Below are 20,808 nucleotides of genomic sequence, written 5' to 3'. Positions count from 1 at the left end.
ACGGCAGGGATGGAGTTGCTAGGATACAGGTGAGCGGTCCTGATGCAAAAGAGAAACAGGTCTGTCATCATATGCTGTGGAGAAGACAAGCGCTTGCCAGCTCCCTCGCGGTCTCTCTGTGCTAAAGACTGCTTGATTCATTGGCTCAGAGTGATCAAAGAAAGAAAAAGGGAGATAGATGGAGAGAGGACAAGGCAGATGGAATGTGTAACAGAGATAACAAGGTTTAGATTCTATCAGGCTACATGTTGATTCCTCAGGCTGCGGTCTGGGATGGTTCAGCATCAAATCAGCAAGAGGAAGATTAAGATTCCTTAATGGCACTCTCCTGTAAAGCATAATCACACAGCTGTAAATGCTTTTAACAATAACACTAAATACACACTGTTTGACTTACAGAATAAACAGCAAGTTATGCATAAAACACTTTAACATGATTTACCCTAACCTAACATAATTTATTGGTCCAGAAACAACATTCCTATCAACCAATATGATTTTAGGGCTGGGGTTATGCTTAACGTTGGGGGCTAGGCTTTTGAAAAACATTCATAGTAACCAACCAGATTTTATGATTAGGCATTGGGTTGGGGTCAAGGTTTTGAACAACATTCTTATCAACCAGTCAGATTTTAGGGATAGGGTTAAGGTTAGGCATAGAGTTGGGTTAAGGGTATTGAGTGCAACAGTCTGGTTCCAGAAGTAAAAATCCCGTAATTTTTTTTTTCTTTTTCCATTGACAAATTGATTTTTAAAGATAATTATAATTTTAAAACTCGAAGCAATCTGTCCACATTATTTCAACATAATTTTTTAACAAATCATGTTTAATAGTGGAATTGCTGGTGAAGAACTATACTACCCGTGAATCCCCCAACACCTGTAAAACACTCCACCAATCAGAGAATCGCTGTAAACAAACCGCAGCAGAAGAGTTTTGCAGCGACTGCCTACTCCCATGACGCACTGTGAATAAAGCAATCGAATCGGTCTCCCTACACTCTCAAACTAATCATATATTTGTATATATATGAATATTTTGCTAAATATAATGTTCCTATACTTATAATCAACAACTTAGACTCAGTTGGTTTATAATGTATATTTACAATATATTTTATATATTAGGTTAGGGTTATGGTTAGGGTTATGGCCATGTTCGTTTGATATGAATGTCGTTCAAGGACCAAGTAAGGATGTTGATCCAGGAACATGTCCTACTTGGCTAAATCACATTATGTGTGTACTTATAACTTCACATTTAAAATTACCACTAAATCTCAGTGCACTTTCCAAACACTTCAGTGTCCTTGAGCTGGGAAAATTGTTTGTACCGTATGTGCATGTGTGTGTGTGGTGATAGTCTGGGGTATGTGTATGTGTGTGTGAGTGCTGTGTCACCTCTGTGTTGGCGCGGATACAGAGGCAGCTCATACATCAGTGGAGACAGGCCGTGTGGTGAGTGTCATGGAAGTAGACAGAAGACAAATTTGCACTCTCTCTCTTTCTCTCTCTTTCTCTCTCGTTCCCTCACTCGCTCGCTCTCTTCCCCCCCCCCCCACTGTATTTTTAGCAGCATCATCACTTCCTTCCATTGCCCACCAATGACTCATATACTCATCGCTACTCTGGGCCGTTGACCTTCACGCCAGCCAATGCGTGCACCTCCATCCATAACGCACTGCTGTCTAGAGTGTTATTGAGTAATCACAGCCGCTTACTCTAACCGCATAGCGCAGTGTTAGGCCGGTCTGTAGAGTCAGCGAGTGTCCACTAACATCACCTCACGGTCATGGAAAAGCATGGTTGAAGCCTTTGACATTCTCAATTTGCTGCTGGAGTTTTAAGTGGCCTTAAAGACAACAGGCAACATATTTAACCTCTGTAAAATGAAACAGAACATTCTGAGAAAAATAATGTAGGGTGAGACTTTTAGGGCGAGACCATTTGCTGAAAAAGTGAATGTTTCTGACTTAGAAATTCTGACTTTCCGAGCATTTATAATGATGTGTGGGTGGGTGTTTGTGTGTGTGTGTGCAGGAGTATATGATAGACAAGAGCCTCTTTATTCCACATTGTCATCAAGACTCTAGGGTGACCTCAACATGTCATCTTACGGCAGTCATTAGGGACACAGAAACAGTGAGGGAAAGCTGGACTTTGACACAGCACCAACATATGGTACATATGGAACAGGAAGCATATGGCATGTACAGTGTTCCTCGTATGGGAACAGCAGGAGATGTAGTCTGGAAACTGGTGACTCTCTGCAGAATGTGGTAGGTCAGGAGAAGTCAGCCCAAGAGCAAAAGGACACAAGTTCACCCCAGTATGGCTGAGAGAGAGAGAAAGCAGTGCAGGCACTTCCCCAGGTGAACACTGTATCATACAGAGGAGGAGAGAGTGCGTATGAAAGGCAGCTTTCAACTCTTTTCTTCTCCTCTGTTCATCTTCATCCTTGTCAGTTTTGACTGATGTTTCATTTCTGGCATGGTGGACAGCAGATTGCAAACACACGATCTCCCGCTTCATTGCTAATGTTAGCAGCAGTCTCTGATCTGTCAGTAGATGTCCCCCGTTGGTCTGGCTGACCTGTTCTGTCCATCGCCGAATCCAACAGCTGGCCCTTGCTTCTTTTCATGTCTGTCCCTGCGTCTGTTCCTGTCAAACAAAAACAGAGTGTGCCAGGTTTTTATCTGAAGCGCAGTATGTGAGCGGTGTGGAGTGGAGATGTGTGATTTTGCCTCGATTAGGGAGCCTTCTTTTCTTTTTTTTTTTTTGGAAAGTCAGAGCGTCTATGTTTTGTCACGCTCCAAGATCACTCTGATACCACTGCATCACGAGCACAGCACATGTTATTGGCCTATAATGCCCCTGTAATGTTAAACACAGTGTTGCAGTAATAGGCCTTAATCAGGGAAGACAACATATTTATTGTTTTGCCATTTACAAAGAGGCTGTGAGGGATAGAAGTCCAATTCCAGTGGACAACATTTTCGGAAAACATGGGTTCTGATAATCACATGTGGCTTTTGACATTTGGATGGTACAACCTATTGAAATGACTGTATTTGGCCTCTATCCTGATTAAGATCTGTTGACTATTTGAAGTCAAAATAAAAGAAAGATGATATGTCTGAAATATTTCTACTGTAGAAACAATAAATGTTTTGTTAAACATTTATTGTGTTTTGGGTTCAATATAAGTTAAGCTTAATTGACAGTTTCGATTCGTCCTTCATTCATTAAAGAAAACACACAAAAAAGCAATCTGTTACAGTAAGGCGCTTACGTTGGAAGTGAACATTAAAATATAAACTGTTTCGAAAGTATAGCCACAAGATGCAAACATTATATGTGTTAACATGATTTTAGTTTGATAAAATTGCATACTAACCGTATATATGTAAAGTTATATTCAATATTACAACTTAATTGCCATGACGATGCAACACCAGTAAAATCTGTTGTGGCTATATACTGTAACTGTATATTTTAATGTTTATGGACTGGCCCCACTCACTTCCATTGTAATTGTCTTACTGTAACCACGATTTTTGCTTCTTTTTTTTTTTTTTTTTTTTTTTTTTTTTTTATATACAGGTGCATCTCAATAAATTAGAATGTCGTGGAAAAGTTCATTTATTTCAGTAATTCAACTCAAATTGTGAAACTCGTGTATTAAATAAATTCAGTGCACACAGACTGAAGTAGTTTAAGTCTTTGGTTCTTTTAATTGTGATGATTTTGGCTCACATTTAACAAAAACCCACCAATTCACTATCTCAAAAAATTAGAATATGGTGACATGCCAATCAGCTAATCAACTCAAAACACCTGCAAAGGTTTCCTGAGCCTTCAAAATGGTCTCTCAGTTTGGTTCACTAGGCTACACAATCATGGGGAAGACTGCTGATCTGACAGTTGTCCAGAAGACAATCATTGACACCCTTCACAAGGAGGGTAAGCCACAAACATTCATTGCCAAAGAAGCTGGCTGTTCACAGAGTGCTGTATCCAAGCATGTTAACAGAAAGTTGAGTGGAAGGAAAAGGTGTTGAAGAAAAAGATGCACAACCAACCGAGAGAACCGCAGCCTTATGAGGATTGTCAAGCAAAATCGATTCAAGAATTTGGGTGAACTTCACAAGGAATGGACTGAGGCTGGGGTTAAGGCATCAACCACACACAGACGTGTCAAGGAATTTGGCTACAGTTGTCGTATTCCTCTTGTTAAGCCACTCCTGAACCACAGACAACATCAGAGGCATCTTACCTGGGCTAAGGAGAAGAAGAACTGGACTGTTGCCCAGTGGTCCAAAGTCCTCTTTTCAGATGAGAGCAAGTTTTGTATTTCATTTGGAAACCAAGGTCCTAGTGTCTGGAGGAAGGGTGGAGAAGCTCATAGCCCAAGTTGCTTGAAGTCCAGTGTTAAGTTTCCACAGCCTGTGATGATTTGGGGTGCAATGTCATCTGCTGGTGTTGGTCCATTGTGTCTTTTGAAAACCAAAGTCACTGCACCCGTTTACCAAGAAAGTTTGGAGCACTTCATGCTTCCTTCTGCTGACCAGCTTTTTAAAGATGCTGATTTCATTTTCCAGCAGGATTTGGCACCTGCCCACACTGCCAAAAGCACCAAAAGTTGGTTAAATGACCATGGTGTTGGTGTGCTTGACTGGCCAGCAAACTCACCAGACCTGAACCCCATAGAGAATCTATGGGGTATTATCAAGAGGAAAATGAGAAACAAGAGACCAAAAAATTCAGATGAGCTGAAGGCCACTGTCAAAGAAACCTGGGCTTCCATACCACCTCAGCAGTGCCACAAACTGATCACCTCCATGCCATGCCGAATTGAGGCAGTAATTAAAGCAAAAGGAGCCCTTACTAAGTATTGAGTACATATACAGTAAATGAACATACTTTCCAGAAGGCCAACAATTCACTAAAAATGTTTTTTTTTATTGGTCTTATGATGTATTCTAATTTTTTGAGATAGTGAATTGGTGGGTTTTTGTTAAATGTGAGCAAAATCATCACAATTAAAAGAACCAAAGACTTAAACTACTTCAGTCTGTGTGCATTGAATTTATTTAATACACGAGTTTCACAATTTGAGTTGAATTACTGAAATAAATGAACTTTTCCACGACATTCTAATTTATTGAGATGCACCTGTATATAAACAAGGAATTAATAAAAATTTTCTGGTGGCATTCAAGATTATGCAACAAATGATTTTACCACGATTGAGCTTAACCTGTGTTGAACAGGAACAACTGACGAGCAAATGCAACAGGTGAATGAGTGTGGAAACAACAAGAGATTTGTGGTGCAATTTAAAAACGCTAGTGTTTAGAAAACATGGTAAAGTGTTCCTTTCATATATGGAAATGAAATCTTAAGCTGGGGAATATGTCACCCTCTCCTCTCAGATGTGTAATCTATTACAATTCTAGAACAATCATATCATCATATTAATGTATTGCCCTCACAACTGTATGGAAATTGTGCAAACATGATTTCCTTTGATAAATCATGTTCCTAGACATTCATAATATTATTGCATATTGAAAGAACATTAGAGTGGAGCTGTAATGCTGCAGATTTAGCTATGGAGTGAACCCAGAGCAGGGTTTCTCTCTGTGTGGGAGTGGGAAATTTAAAACCTGGAGTGGAGTTGAACTAGAGTGATTACAAAGCACATTAAGAAGGGAGGGGGAATCGCTGTAAGTCCATTACACTTTCAAACCCTGTTCTGAAGAAAAACTCTGATCTCTTTCACATCTCTCTCTCTCTCTCTCTCTCTCTCTCTCTCTCTCTCTCTCTCTCTTTCTAACCTTGATCATTGACTGATTTGCTACTTTCAGCACATCAAGGGCCATCACAAAAAAGACAAACCCAACAGTCATCAGCGATGTCCCCAATGACCTGCGATGAATGAGCCTTTTGAAGGTATTAGATTGATTTCAGCGGACTGGAGATGGTTGCGTTCACTGATATCTAATCAATGATGCCACATGTGGCTAGTCTTTAAGCCAGATGTGAGGATCTGAACCTCTTCAAGCTGGAAAGTAAGAGACAGAGAAGCACACAAACAGCCAGCAAAGCTAAATATTTCATGGCTGTTTCCTAGTCCGCAAGGACATTGATGTAGTACTACAGTAGCAGACACGTAAACACACACACACACATACACACACACACACACACACACACACACACAAACAATCACAGATATCAAGGATTTGCTGATCTCACAAGAAAAAGAAGATGTGGAAAGGCAAAAGTAAGAAATAAACTATACACAATATGAACATAAAAAAGGAAAAATGGTTATATGATTACACTTGGGCTTTGCAAGAGGCTTGAACCCTGAGTGCTGGAGACAGACTTGAGATGCATCAGAATGTCTCAGACAGACAGCAGAGAGAGACAGAGACAGAGATGGAGAGAGAGAGAATGAGGGAGGCGGCCATAATGAAGACAGAGAGATAGGACGGGTGTGTCTATCTCACTGTGCCATTGATCTAGCTCGTGATTTCAGCTGCCTCTCATTTCCTGTCGCTAATGTGAATGGATGAGCCTCGAGGCACAACTCTCACACACATACACACACTGCATACACAAACTTTAAACCAAAAGCTCCTTTCTGTTTGTCTTGATAAGCAGATTGTAAAAGACCAGTCATTCCTTGTTCTATTCCTGCACTGTGTTCAGCTAACAAACTCTTGTATCGGACGTGTTTGTGGCTGTTTTTCCACATGTTTTTTCATAAACATATATAAATAATATTTTTGCTTCATATTCCTTCTGCAAAACTTCTTTTGGTTTCTTCTGAATTTAGTGTGAAATTTTACCTGGCCTTCACGTTTTTGTGTGATTCACCCAAATAATTTCATACAGTTCATTTATTTACAGAGTATGAATGAATGATTTAATGCGTGTTTGTGTTCTCAACGAAAGGGACGAACAGCCTGTGACTCTAACCTTCAGAGTCTAGGCACTGAGCTTTCAGTTGCATCATTTAGCTGGGCTGAGCCCCTGGAGGATTTGTGCATTTGTATGTGTGTGTGTGAGTGAGTATAATGTTTCTCTGATGGATTAGGATGCTACTGATGGCTTCTTCACTCATTAACTGTGTATTTGAACTTGCCCATATCCCAAAAGAGAGAGGCCAAGACTCTAATAAAACACACACATGCACACACATATACTGCACACAGTGCCCATGGGAATTGTAGTTGAACTTCAAAGCCCTTTGACCAAACTTCTCATTTGCTGTGGCTTGAAGCCTCATCCTTTCCTATTTCCAACACATAAACACACAAACAAGTCATTTGACATAAACACGCACACACACAAACGTTCAAACACCTTTCTGATCTCAACCAACTGAACTGTTACTGAAGAAATGACATCTTCAGGGATGTCATCTCTGTCCGTCAATTGGATCTCAGCTGGCACGTAGTCCCCAGCCACACAAATCCAGTAACATAATGATAACAGTTCAAAAGTAGTGCAGTACTTTACATGTAAATTTTTGCCTAAAGGGGATAATTTATGGAAAACTGGATTTCCCTTGCTCTTTTGAAATACAAGTTTGAAGTACTATGTAGACATACACTGGTCCACACACCATCCAAACCATTTATGAAATCTGTACTTTAAAAATTAGTCATTCGGAATTGGTCATGGTTGTGATGTCACAACTGTAGGCACAATTTGACTACCCATGCTTGCATGTCAATGCCTATCAGTATTCAGCAACTTAATGACAATGTGAACTCTGCGGTATGTGGAGGTTAACCAGTTAAAACTGAGTTCAATTACATATAGAAGTCTTATAGGTACAGTACACTGTAAAATCAAATTAGTTGAACTTACATTTTTTAAAGCAACTTATTTGCATGCTTTTTCTGAATAAACATATTTATTTGGCTCAAGTAAACTTTTTTTTTTTCTTTTTTTTTAAGTTATTGATTAGATACAAGTAAACTTAATAATTTCCTTTGTTTTAACCAAACATACATAATTTATCCAAGTGCAAGGGCTTATGGGTATTCCACACAGACATTATTTTGTACTTGATAATTTTGAGTTAGTAGTACTAAAGTTTAAAGAACGTACGTATATATTTGAGTTATGATTCCAAAATGTGACATTTCAAGTACTGTTTAATTAGCACCACTTAAATGTTTTTATTAATGACAACTTTAGGGTTTAGAGAGTAACGGTAACTTAATTAAAACTAGAAAGAACAGTAAAAAATTAAGCTTAAGTCGAGTAAATAATTTTTGGCAACACTTTCTATGAAACCCATATTTATAATGCATTGTAAAAAAAAATTATACATGTATTTTACTGCATTCATAATGTGTCATAATACACGTTGTAATAAGTTATAACTTAAGTTATTATGCATGATAATACTTCAACTATTCATAGTTTTACCTTATAGTATAATGCATTAAAACACAAACAACATCCAATTTTAATGCAGCAGAAGCTAATAAAGTTAATTGTTTCAGTGCTGTCATGCAAACGCAGCATAGTGTAAACAGTCAAAAGGCTTTATGTTATAAGTTATGAATATATTATAAGTGGTCTTTGCCTGCTTTAGGTAAAGTTACAAAAGCAATATCTTCTTATAAACAGCCATAATATAAACTTGTAACATACAATACATTACAAGTCAAACTTATATAATGGAAGTTATTTATTATATAAAACAAGTATTGAATAGAGTCCAGTATAAAATCTGTTTGATTTTTGATTTTTATTCTTGGGTGTGTTTACATCCAAGAAGATTGGCTACATGTGTGATCAACATAAATAAATATATATATATATATATATATATATATATATATATATATATATATATATATATATATATATGATATATTTTAAGCTTTACATATGTTTTTCTAAATGTTTCAAAATTTACATTGAATGTGTGTTTTGTATTTTGTTCATGTGTACTGTATATAACTTTCAGCATGACTTATGTCTTATGACCACTTAAAAATATCTTATGGATATTTATAAGAAGACATTGCTTTTGACTAAAAGCATACATATTACATATATTACAAATATATATGTAATACATTATAACTCCAACATTGGATGTTGTTTGTGTAATAATGCATTATATTCTAAGGTATAACTATGAATAGGTAAGTATTATAATGTATTATAATTGTGGTTTCAATTATTTGTGAGAAGTTATAACATATTATGAGGTGTATTATGAGACATTGCTAATGCATTATAATGCCTTTACAATGCATTATAAATATGCATTATAAATAGAAAGTGTTACCCTATTTTAATATTTATTTTTTTATTATTTTATTTATTTTATTTTTACAATTTGAGATAACTATTAATAAAGTGTAGGAAATCGGTAGCAATTGTTTAATTCTAATGGTCAGACAGGGTAGTAAATGTTTCAGTTTCAAAATATTACTGTTGACTGTGCTAAAATCAAAGGTATAAGGTATGAGGGAGAAAGTATGAATTCTAAGCTTCTGTGTTACTGTTTCAGATAAGATGTGGGGAGAGGATATGAAGTTTCTTTCCTTTTTGCAGCAGGATTCGTAAACCAATTACAAATGCCATCCAGGATAGTCTCAGTTTACAATTAGTGTCCTAATTGAGGTCAGTCTTGTTAATTTAGTGGTAAATTAGAGCAGTTAATATGCGTTTATTATGGAGGCCAAGGGAGTCTGCAAAAATAAGGTAAGGGAAAATTACCTTTTAAGAAATATGAGGTCTCTTTTGCGCTCTAATTACGGCTGTGTAATTGTGTGATATGTTTAGTGAGGAGGTGTGTGTGGATGGAGGGATTGGCTGTCCTGGTTTTTGCCATGTGTTGTAGTCTGCTTGGGAGGTTACCCCAGAGTGTGTCCCTCAGCTCAGTGACACACACTACCTGAAGTGTTTTTTTGTTTTTCTCTGTCGAGAATCCAGTTGTAAAAAAGTGAGTCAAGAAAATTTTTTCCCACATTCCTTGTTTGCTGATCTGACAAATTTTCGCAAAGGAAGCTTCCAAAAAATGCTGGAAACTGAAATCTCAAGAAAGTGTCTGCCAAAGCAGTTATTCACACAAACACACACACACACACACACATAAAAACAAAAGGCATGAAAGGCAAAATTTAGGTACAGTACATGCAAAATAATAGGTGTGGACATTACAATCCGTTAGTGTGTGCAGTTGTCAGTGTATTTGTTTCTGTGTATGTATGATGATGGTAAGAAACAGTAAGAGAAGAAATAAAGAGAAACAGAGTGAGGGATGCAGACTGTGATGCTGTTTCTTTATGAAAAATGTACTTGCATGCCTACAGAGAAATGCATGTGAGAGACCAGCCTCATCTGTCGGGAAATAACGGCATGTATTCTTTATGATGAGCCGATATGAAAACATCTCTTTCTTCATGTTCAGTTCATATTTAACATCTTAGGGAGCAAAAGTGCTCATAATATGTGTGGCCGTCTGATTGTTTATTTTGGTCTACAGCAGGCACACAGAAATCTGTGTGTGGCAGATTTCCTCTGAACTTGAGCACCTGCCATTCTCAAAGTTCTACAAATCTCCTGCCCCCTGCATGTTCATTTTGGACATATTTCAACTCATTTGATTATGATTTCACATACCAATAAGACTGCAGCACTGTCAGCGCCGTTTAACACATTTTTGGGGATGTTTTTTTTTTTAAATGTATATTTTGTCACATGATGTCTTTTATTGATTTAAACATGCTCTAGACTCTTCATTTTTATGTTATTTTATGCATTTTCAGTTAAATTCAGTTAAACAAATAAAAACCATGTCTCAATATACTTGAGTTTTGTTCCGTTCTGTTGCGGTCCATCTAGCTAATTTTGAACACGTCTTGTGGGAACGGCCCCTTACCTGCATTGAAAGTGCAAAAAAGTCTTTATCGACAGTGGCACAAAGGCGGGATAAAGCTGATTTGTGAATCCTCACCTTAATTTAGGCCAGGGGCCAACAGGGGCCAAATATTATGTTATATCATGACTGTTTGAAAATAAGCAGACATTTCTTATTGACTGCACCAGCTGTGAATCAGAGATTCCTGACAATTCAAATGTAATTTGTAATTTGTGTAATTTAGATGTAAATGAATATTCCAGCCACGTACATCTGCTACTGCATAACCATATATATGTATACGTGTGTGTGGGGGGGCAGGTTTAAGTGGTTTACGAGGAAATTTTTTTAGGTTACAAACTGGTAATTACAAGAGTATTATGCTATAAATGTGGTTTATGAGGACATTTCTAGTGTCCCCATAATTGAAATTGCTTAAAAAAACATACTTTTTTTTTTGAAAATGTAAAAATGCATTTAAATTTTTTTGTGAGGGTTTGGTTTAGGGTTAGGGGATAGAATCTATGGTTTGTACAGTATAAAAATCATTATGTCTATGGAGAGTCCTCATAATGATAGCTGCACCAACGTGTGTGTGTGTGTGTGTGTGTGTGTGTGTGTGTGTGTGTGTGTGTGTGTGTGTGTGTGTGTGATTTGAACCTAAAATATTGATCTAAAATCTTTTTTTAAAGAAAAAAATTAAAGGATTATTTTATGCAGCAACTACCCACTTACACTCATGCACACTGTCATTTAGAAATAGCAATAAAAATTGTATTTTCAAGCAAGTAACCCATTCCATCAGTTTGTGCAGGTGAATTATACATCAACATGCACGTTAAGCTTTGCTTTATCAATTTTTAATCATACATATTTCCTAGCAAAGCTGAGCTTAGTGAATATTCACTAGGAGACTAAGAATAAAGTGTGTGTGTGTGTGTGTGTGTGTGTGTGTGTGTGTGTGTGTGTGTGTGTGTGTGTGTGTGTGTGTGCACGTGTGCATGGGTGTCAATAATAAATTGAATATCTGAAGTTGAAAAGCCTATTTATTTTTCTGTCCTAACCATGGATGAATACATGGCTATATGCATTTAGCATTGTTTTATCCATTCTGTCCGCAACCCCATAAGAACCACTGGCCTAATCTGCACACACATACACACACAAGAAAGAACTACAGGCAGTTTGTTGTTGTGCACAAAATGTGTTCATGAGTGAAGATAGATCAGATCACATCCTGCACTAAAACAACCGTTTTTTTTGAGTGCCAGCAGTGCTGAATCTTGAGAAAGCTATCATCTTTTGTTTTCCTCCTTCTACCTTCCCTATATTTGTTCAATTCCCTCACTTTAGCATTAAACATCCTTCAATTCATGCAATCAAGTTTTAACTCAACAATGCCACCTACTGGTATGGAATAATTTACGCTTGCACTGCACACACTCACACACACACCCACACATACATACGCTATCAGTGTGGAAGGCAAAAATCCAGAATGTCTGAGCTGGAGTTAATCTGTCTAGTCTAGTCTCTCGGTGCTTTCGCTTATTGCAGTTCACTGATTCATTTGCTAATTATTTCATCGATTGTGAAATTAGCATTTAGTCACTATCGGCATGCACCTTCAGAACAAAGGACAGATGGAGAGATAAAGAGAAATAATGAAGTACAGGAGGTCGAGAAAGATGAAAGGAGCAGAGATACGTTAGAGAGAGAGGTAAAGGGACAGATTGTAAAGCATGGAGACGGAAATGCAAGGAGAAGAGGAGAGAAAAGCTATCTCAGTGTTTCCTCCAGACCATCTGAAACAAATAAAAGAGCTGACGGAGAGAGCACAGACACATTTAGAGTGTCAGCGCTTTCCTTTAACTGAGAAAGAGACAGAGAGAAAAAGGAGAGAGAGGGAGAGAGACAGAGAGAGAGAGAGAGAGAGAGAGAGAGAGAGAGAGAGAGAGAGAGAGAGAGAGAGAGAGAGAGAGAAGGAAGGACCATGTCTGGGCGCAGGTGAACAGGGAGATGGAATTTGACAGAAGAGAAAATTGATTTTCTGGGATGAGATTTAGGTGTGATAGGCAAGTACAGGGAAGGTGAGGAGAGGGGTGAAGTCACTAACACATACATACACACAAAAGCATACTTTGCATCTCTGTATGCTTGATCAAAAAAATGGAGAGAGTGAGACAGGAAGAGGTGGATGTGAGATATAGACATATATTCACATTATAGATTAACAAGTGAGGCAGATAGACCTACCCCTCCTTCTTGTCATCGTCGCCTCTTAGGGCTATCCTTCAGCCAGGCTCATAACAGGAGTGGGAGGAGTGACAGAAGTGAAAGGAAAGGTGCAACTTAATGAGCCTCGTTTGGGCAGCGGATGACGAGGCACATCTGATGTGAATATAGCCTCATTATTGCTGCCATTAAAACGCAGAGCGCACCTCTCCTCGGGGAGCCGGCTTCTATCTCCTTGTGTGCACACAATGGCATCCTTTGCAGGTCCAGGAGCAGAGTGGGGAGGTTACCAGCTGAATAAGATGTGCGCCGGACCCGCTCCCTTGGAACCCCGGCGTGGGTTCAATGAGTCGCCAGGGAGTATTGCTTGCATTGCGGCCGACGGGCATGGATGCTGATCCGCCTTCCCCTCACACTTCGCCTTGGGAAGACAGGCCGCCACAGAAGCCGCTGCCCCTCGCATCCCAGACCATGGAGGGGAGCACGCCATGGCCATTGGACCCCACCTACATCCTGGACCATTCCTGTGGTCACTCCCTATCACAAAGCCCCATTTACTGTGAGGATGTCAGATTCCCCTTTATTTTGGAAACTAATTCCTCCACGGACAGTTTATTCCCCTTTTTGGACATTTTCTGTTTATTATTATTTCCAATAAATGTCTCTCTGAGGCCTGACGCCACACCCACTGTGTCTATCTCTTGCTAACACTGCCACACAAGTTAGAAACAAAGCTAAAACAGTAAAGAAATGCACATAAAGAGGTCCTACATGAGAGTTACACGGCTCCTCTATATAAACTTAATTCACTTACGGCCTCCTCCTGAGACTCTGACTGCTGAGGCAGTGATGGCTGCACTCTCTGCCTCAGATGACTCACAATCTCATACAATCTCAGACCATCTTTACTGCCACTGTGAAGAACAGACGACGCAGACACACAGCAGCCAGAGATAAAGAACAAGATCCTGCAATCAGCCCGAGACTGCGTGTTACAAAGAGCATTTCCTGCGTCACCTCTGGAGTTCAGCAGACTAAGCGCTCCTCTCTCGTCTTTTCATGATAAAAGTTTCTTGGCAGATGTAGAAAGGACACGGGTCGGGAAGAGATTCGGCTGACAAACTGCACACAGACCTCGGAGCGAGTGAAACAAAATAAGCTCCACGGGCACGAAAGAAACAACAGCCACACAAAACAAAGAGAATTGAGAGAGAGAAATCTTGTGTCTTTCAGCTGTCACTCACATTGCTGCCGAATAATGCCAGCTCTTCCGCATTAAAGCTGTGTATGTTGTCAGGATTCTGCTGGTTTTCTGGTTGTGCGTTTGTTAACTTTTTTTTTTTTTATCTGTTGAGGTGCAAGTAATTCCTAGAGACGTGGGTCTGGCTGGTGTTTCTATCTGCGTCTGTGTCTTATGAAGGGTGTCTGTTAATCAATTCCTCAGGGCTCCAGTGTTTGACTGACTGAAATAAAACACACATGCACATTTTTGTGTGATTTTGCACCAATTATATCAGTCACCCAGTTCCCATAATCTGCTTGCAGAAAATCATTTTGTAACAATATGAAGCCTGTTTTTATGCATTAGATGTGTATTCATTTAAGCAATATAACACAAGCAAGAGTGCTGTTGTCATGAATATCAGCACTCTTGGAACACAACTTGTCCAATCAAATTAGAGGACCAGAACTGTATAAAATGGTTTAGAATGCACATTGTAATGCATTGTGTGTTATATAAATAATTATAAGCACAGTATACATTGTAATATTTATCTATTTGTGGTTATGCTTTTAAAGACTATAATACATACTGTATAAAACATTATAACAAATTATACGACACATGAAATTTAGTGCTGATCATGTGTTTTAATGGCTTATAAAGGCTCCTTAAAGGTCCAAACAATTTGGTAGGTATAAAAATGTATTATAACTGAACATTATTAAGAGACAACAATTACGTACTGTACAACATACTTTGTGGCATTAAGACAGTATTCTGTATTAAGAATAATGCATCACATATACAGCTTCATATAAAGTGTAATCATTAAGTTAACGTAAACTGGAGAGGTAAATAATTGCTAGTGAGAGTCGAGAACAAATGTTTTCAACATTTCTGATATGGGGAGGATTGAATGTGATAGATCCCCAGACTACTGTTTTATAACCACACATATGCTGCTGTGACATTTATCAGACTGAGTGTCAGATGCATACATGTGTCCTATGAATGACAGATGGCTGGTCATTCAGTCAACATCAATCAGTCACACGGTCAATAAAAATGTTTTGGCTGTCTGCAGTTTTTTAGAGACTAAATAAATAACTTCATCTTACTGTCTCTGCCTGTCTGTACTAAGTGTAACAGATCAATATAATTTTAGATTTAACTTTTTCTCTCGTAAATAATCTGTAATCCTCGTGAAAGTAGTTCCCCACAGGAGTGCATACTAGCTTTTGAGATTCAAATGTTTTCCTTTTCTGTTTATCTTTTCTCTTCCCATATGTCTGCACTGTTTACACTTTCGTTCTCTCTCTCTCTCTCTCTCTCTCTCTCTCTCTCTCTCTCTCTCTCTCTCTCTCTCTCTCTCTCTCTCTCTCTCTCTCTCTCTCTCTCTCTCTCTCTCTCAGCCATGAATCTGTTGGGGCTGAACTGGCAGCTGAAACCTGTGGTTGGTCCCATGCTCAACAATGGTTTGGGAGCAGGGCTGCCCAGCAACAGTGGCGTAGCAACAGCGCCTTCTGGAGGCAAAGGTGAGCAGCACAGCCTCTGATTATGAGCATGTGCAGTCCTGCACTCTCGTTGTCATTAAGGAGGACGAAAATATTGTGACAGAATAATACATGCAAAGAAAATAACTTGATTCAGGGAAAAAAAAAAACAGTGCTGAAATCTCCACTGCCTTGTATATCAATTTGTTTTCTAGCTTGTACTCATTTTGATTTGTGTTTAGTAATTTGCTTCCTGTTGCGCGCCAAGGTCCCATCATGGAAGCACATTTATGTCCACAAACACTCTCTCTCTCTTCCTGCTTTCACGATCGACAAGGGACATTATTCTCTGGGCTTAATTTCTGTGGCGGTGTGACAAGTCATAAGAAACCAAGTAACCATGTGATTAGGTAGAGCAGAGTTGATGGAGTGGGGAAAGTGATTATTCTTATACTGAATGAAACAGTAAGCATTGTGCAATGCTAAATATTTACCAGTATGCTACAGTCTGTGTTGTCACATGATCCCATCATATATATATAATTTTGCAAGTGGCCAGTTTATTATTGCACTTTTAATCAAATTTTGTGTAAAATGTGTTAACACTTGGCAGTCCAATCTAATAATGAATCAGAAATAGATTTAAAAAAAATTGAGACACTCACACACTCACTCTCAAACACACACAACCCGTTAGCTGTTCACTCATCTCTTTACCCCAGCTTTTTTTATTCATCTCGGTCTTGATCACACACGCTCACAGCTTCACAGGAAGTGTCCTGGAAAGCAGCGCATCACCTCTTTATGAAGGACAACACAGCCTTCACAGCAGGCTGTGTCCAGACACATATCCACACTCGTACACACAGGATCTGAACCAGAGAGTATCCTACAGTGTGTCATCATTTCCTTCTCCTCTGTGTCTTTTGCCTTGATTTCTGTCTCTGCAGTGCTATGTAAGCATTTTCAGCTCTGTGAATACATATAGATCATGTGGAGTGCTGTGTGCTTGTGTGAGTGTGTGGGTAATAGAGAGACAGATCGCAGGCTTTCAAACAGCTCTTCATCTCAAGTGCTTCAATCTCAACCCCTCTGCATGGTGGTGTCAATTCTGTCCTTTTCGTACAACTTTAACTGCTCGCTCTCTCTGTCTCTCCCTCACACATATACACATAATTTATTCAAAATAACTGTGAGATTCCATTAATCATACCCAGACTGTGCAACAATAAGGCTATCAGGCATACATTGCTAGTTGCTTTCTTTAACCCTCTGGGGTCGACGGACGCACCGGCACGTCCTGCTGGATTTTTCCCACATAACAGCGGAAACAACTTAAAATACTCATTCATTTTTGGGCATACAGATAAGTGTAAGACATCATTAGAAACTATAAAGGGTCTACTTTTATTTGTGTACACTCACAATAACAACAAACCCTTGTGCTTTTGTAAAACAAAGAAAATAAACAGGGTGCGCTTTCAGCCGCCTCTGTCTCCGCGAGCATCTTTCTGAAACACGTCACAAAAATGAACTGAAACTCAGTGAATACTTATCACACAAACATGAAACATATGTCTAAAGAAAGCTTAAAATGTCTACTTTTAAAGAAAAATATTCTCCTGCAATGTAATCTGTATGAAACTAAAGAGATGTACAGTTTCTCCTGGCTCAGCTAATTATCGCTAATATGATCACACCCACGCGCAGAGGGTGCCTTGCATTCGGTAATGTGCTGAGGTGATCTATGCAAATGGTAAACGCCCCCAACAATGCCTTAAAAAGCATCAAGTTCATCATCAGATTCATTCACTTTCCTGCACGTTTGGAAGATGGCATGCTACACAGGTGAGGAAGCTCTTCAGATGGTCCTGGATAGTAACGAAGAGTTCACATTTTCCTCAGAAGAAGAGCGGTACTCCAAAGATGAACGTTTGCATTTTGAAGAGTGACTTGATCCAGCAGAGGATACAGTTTCGGATGAGTAAGTCATTTAGTTTTACGTACATTAGTTGACATGCTATTTTATATAAACATGTACATATTTTACTAGTAGGACTATTTCCAGACTTGCCAGCCAGTATTCAGAGTATTGACATTTTAAATATGTCCTAATAGGCAAGTTTTAGTTACATTTAAATGTTGTTTCGGCTAAAGCAGGTATTTAAATTGTATGTTGTATGATATCAATATGATATGTAATATGATATAAAAATAATATGAAAGTTTAGATTATATTATAACTAGTGTTTATGCTGCCTCATTATCATCAACGAAGCTTGTGCTTGCAAATATCTGTTCAGGTGTAAATGTTTAAAATGTGCTGTAAATATACCCAATCGATGAAGTGTGCATAGTGCAAAAGAAAATGTATAGTCAGATTACTTCTTTTAACTTAGACTTGTGAATAAGCTACAAACAATACATTCAATCATTAAGTCTCCTCACATTCATTCTCTCTCAGGGTAGGGGTCTTTGTCTCCTCAGGTGTGAATCACATCAATATTCATGATCATTCACGCCTCCTCGCATATGGCCTTTCTAACACTAAAAGTGTCTTACAGAAGTTAAATGACTATATTGTTTTGTATGAATGAGTGATCATGATGGTTTTCACATCATTTTGTAGCAAAAACTCAAGGCTACAAGATCCAGTTCTCAAAAGTCTTGTGAACAAATGTTTAATGTGTGTTATATGGCCTTATTTAAAAAAAAAACATGCATAAACGTTATTTTCTCAAAAATACAAACATGTACATACATGTTGCTCACATATTATTGTTGCCCAGTTTGTGCTGAATACAGTGTTATCAGACTTTAGCCATTAATATGTTTTTAAGCAACTGAAAAAAGCACAAATGTCAAGGCATGTCAAAACTTCTCCACCGCCACATCCTGTATAATAAGAGTTGTGTTGTGCTGTGTCTGAATGTTTTTATTTTTTCCTCATCCTCTGCTGCATCTTTGTGTATAGTTGTTATCCTACCTTATTGTCTGGCATATTGTGTTGATATGCTCTTATCTGGGCTTCTGTGGGATGATTTGATGTTTTGGTCTGATCTGTGAAAATGATTTGGTGTGCTCCTGCCTGCCTGCTGCATTAGCTTATGATTGGCATCTCTGCACTCTTTATGCCCTGCTTAGACACTCAAATTCAGATACCCTCTATCTCCACATTGTGTTCCTCTGTGTTGTGCTGTGAAATGAAGCTGGACTATTGCTTCAGCCGCGGTTGCAGACCAATCGTTCCTTCCCTAAGGAAATCCTCATGCGCCCGCCCTGGTTCGCTTTTTTTCTTCTTTTCCTTAGTTCCATTTCTCCTCATTCCCTGCTGTTCTGTATTAATGAGAGGGGCTATTTCATCTACTATTTCAGCCACTCCGTCCTGATTGTGTTTTCATTGTTCTTTATTTCCTCACTATTTTTCACAGGTTTTCTCTGTCAGGTTGGCAGTCAAGTGTAGATCTGACCTGATTACAGGGGAGCTGTGTGTGTGTGTGTGTGTACATGTTTATACTATATTGTGGGGACCAAATGTCCCCACAAGGATAGTAAAACCTGAGATCACCTACCTTGTATGGCCCAGCCAGCGGTCCCCATGAGGGAAATGGCTTATTAAACACACTAAACTATGTTTTTTTTTTTTAAATGTAAAAATGCAAAAAGGTTTCTGTTTGGGTTAGGTTTAGGGGTAGGGTTAGGGGATAGAAATTATCGTTAGATCTGTATAAAATGCATAGAAGTCTATGGAGAGTCCCCATAATGACACACATGATGTGTGTGTGTGTGTGTATGTGTGTGGGTGGGTGGGTGGGTTTGGGTGGTTTACAAGGACGTTTTTTTAGGTTACAAACTGGTAATTACACGGGTATTATGCTATAAATGACATTTCTAGTGTCCCCATAATTCAAATCACTTAAAAAAACATACTAAATGATGTTTTTTTGAAAATGTAAAAATGCAGACTGTTTTTTGTGAGGGTTAGGTTTAGGGGTAGGGTTTGGGGATAGAATCTATAGTTCGTACAGTATAAAAATCATGAAATCTATGGAGAGTCCTCATAAGATTAGCCGCACCAATGTGTGTGTGTGTGTGTGTGTGTGTGTGTGTATGTGTGTGTGTGTGTGTGTGTGTGTGTGTGTGCGTGTGTGTGTGTGCGTGTGTGTGTGTGCGTGTGTGTGTGTGTGCACGTATGTGTGTGAACATCACAACCATAGGGACAGAGGTAATCTCGCAACCTCCATTTACACCCGGCCATTGCCGCCAGCTACGAGTAAGAGATAGAGGGAATAAAAGAAGAAGAGCGAGAGAGAGAGAGAGAGAGAGAGAGAGAGAGAGCGCAACCATGGATTTTCCATTAAATGAAAAGTGGATAACAGCTTGTGTGATTATGTTGGTAAACAGGATGGTGGTGTTGACATGCAGTATGAGCCAAAGCCTGAGGGTGGAGAATACACAAACTCTAACCATAGAGGAGAGTTCTCCTTTAGCCTCAGAGGGAAGGAAAATTGGAAAATAGGAAAATTGGAAAATCAACAGTTCCAGTTTCACCTTTCCTGCTCTCTTAAAAATAAAGCTTACTTCAGTCAAAACCCTGTTCTTATCAAGAACCATTTTCACTCTATAGCATTCTTGAATTGGATGTATGGACCTTGGGAGATTAAACATTTCTTGATGTTACATTATGGACCTTAGAGTAGACACCATTTTGATGGTAATGGAAATGAGACTTTGAGGGATAGAAGGTACAGTCTGTTCAATGTGTTATACTTTGATGTCAGCAGCCACCTGTTAAATTGCAGTAAAATTTCCGGATTTTCCGATAAACATACCACATCTGCTATTCACAAGTGCAATGACTTTTTCATCTTTTATCTGTTTTGCTACCATTCACACATCAGCACCAAGATGGCATTAACTCAGTGATGTAATTTGCTGGAAATGACCTT

The 20,808-nt window shown here is 38.7% G+C and overlaps 1 protein-coding gene across 1 annotated transcript in view; it reads left to right on the top strand.

Moving 5' to 3' along the window:
- The window catches only part of LOC127418193 (teneurin-2-like), a 341,320-nt gene that overhangs the window by 272,295 nt on the left and 48,217 nt on the right, over positions 1 to 20,808 (top strand). The window contains exon 6 of the mRNA XM_051658641.1: positions 15,779 to 15,901. Coding sequence (XP_051514601.1) covers positions 15,779 to 15,901 — 123 coding nt within the window. The remainder of the gene's footprint in view (positions 1 to 15,778; positions 15,902 to 20,808) is intronic.

This window comes from Myxocyprinus asiaticus, chromosome 27 (genome assembly GCF_019703515.2).
Source record: "Myxocyprinus asiaticus isolate MX2 ecotype Aquarium Trade chromosome 27, UBuf_Myxa_2, whole genome shotgun sequence".
NCBI classification, from domain to species: Eukaryota; Metazoa; Chordata; class Actinopteri; order Cypriniformes; family Catostomidae; genus Myxocyprinus; species Myxocyprinus asiaticus.
Note: the sequence above shows the minus strand (reverse complement) of the source record. Positions and strands in the feature narration are given on the sequence as shown.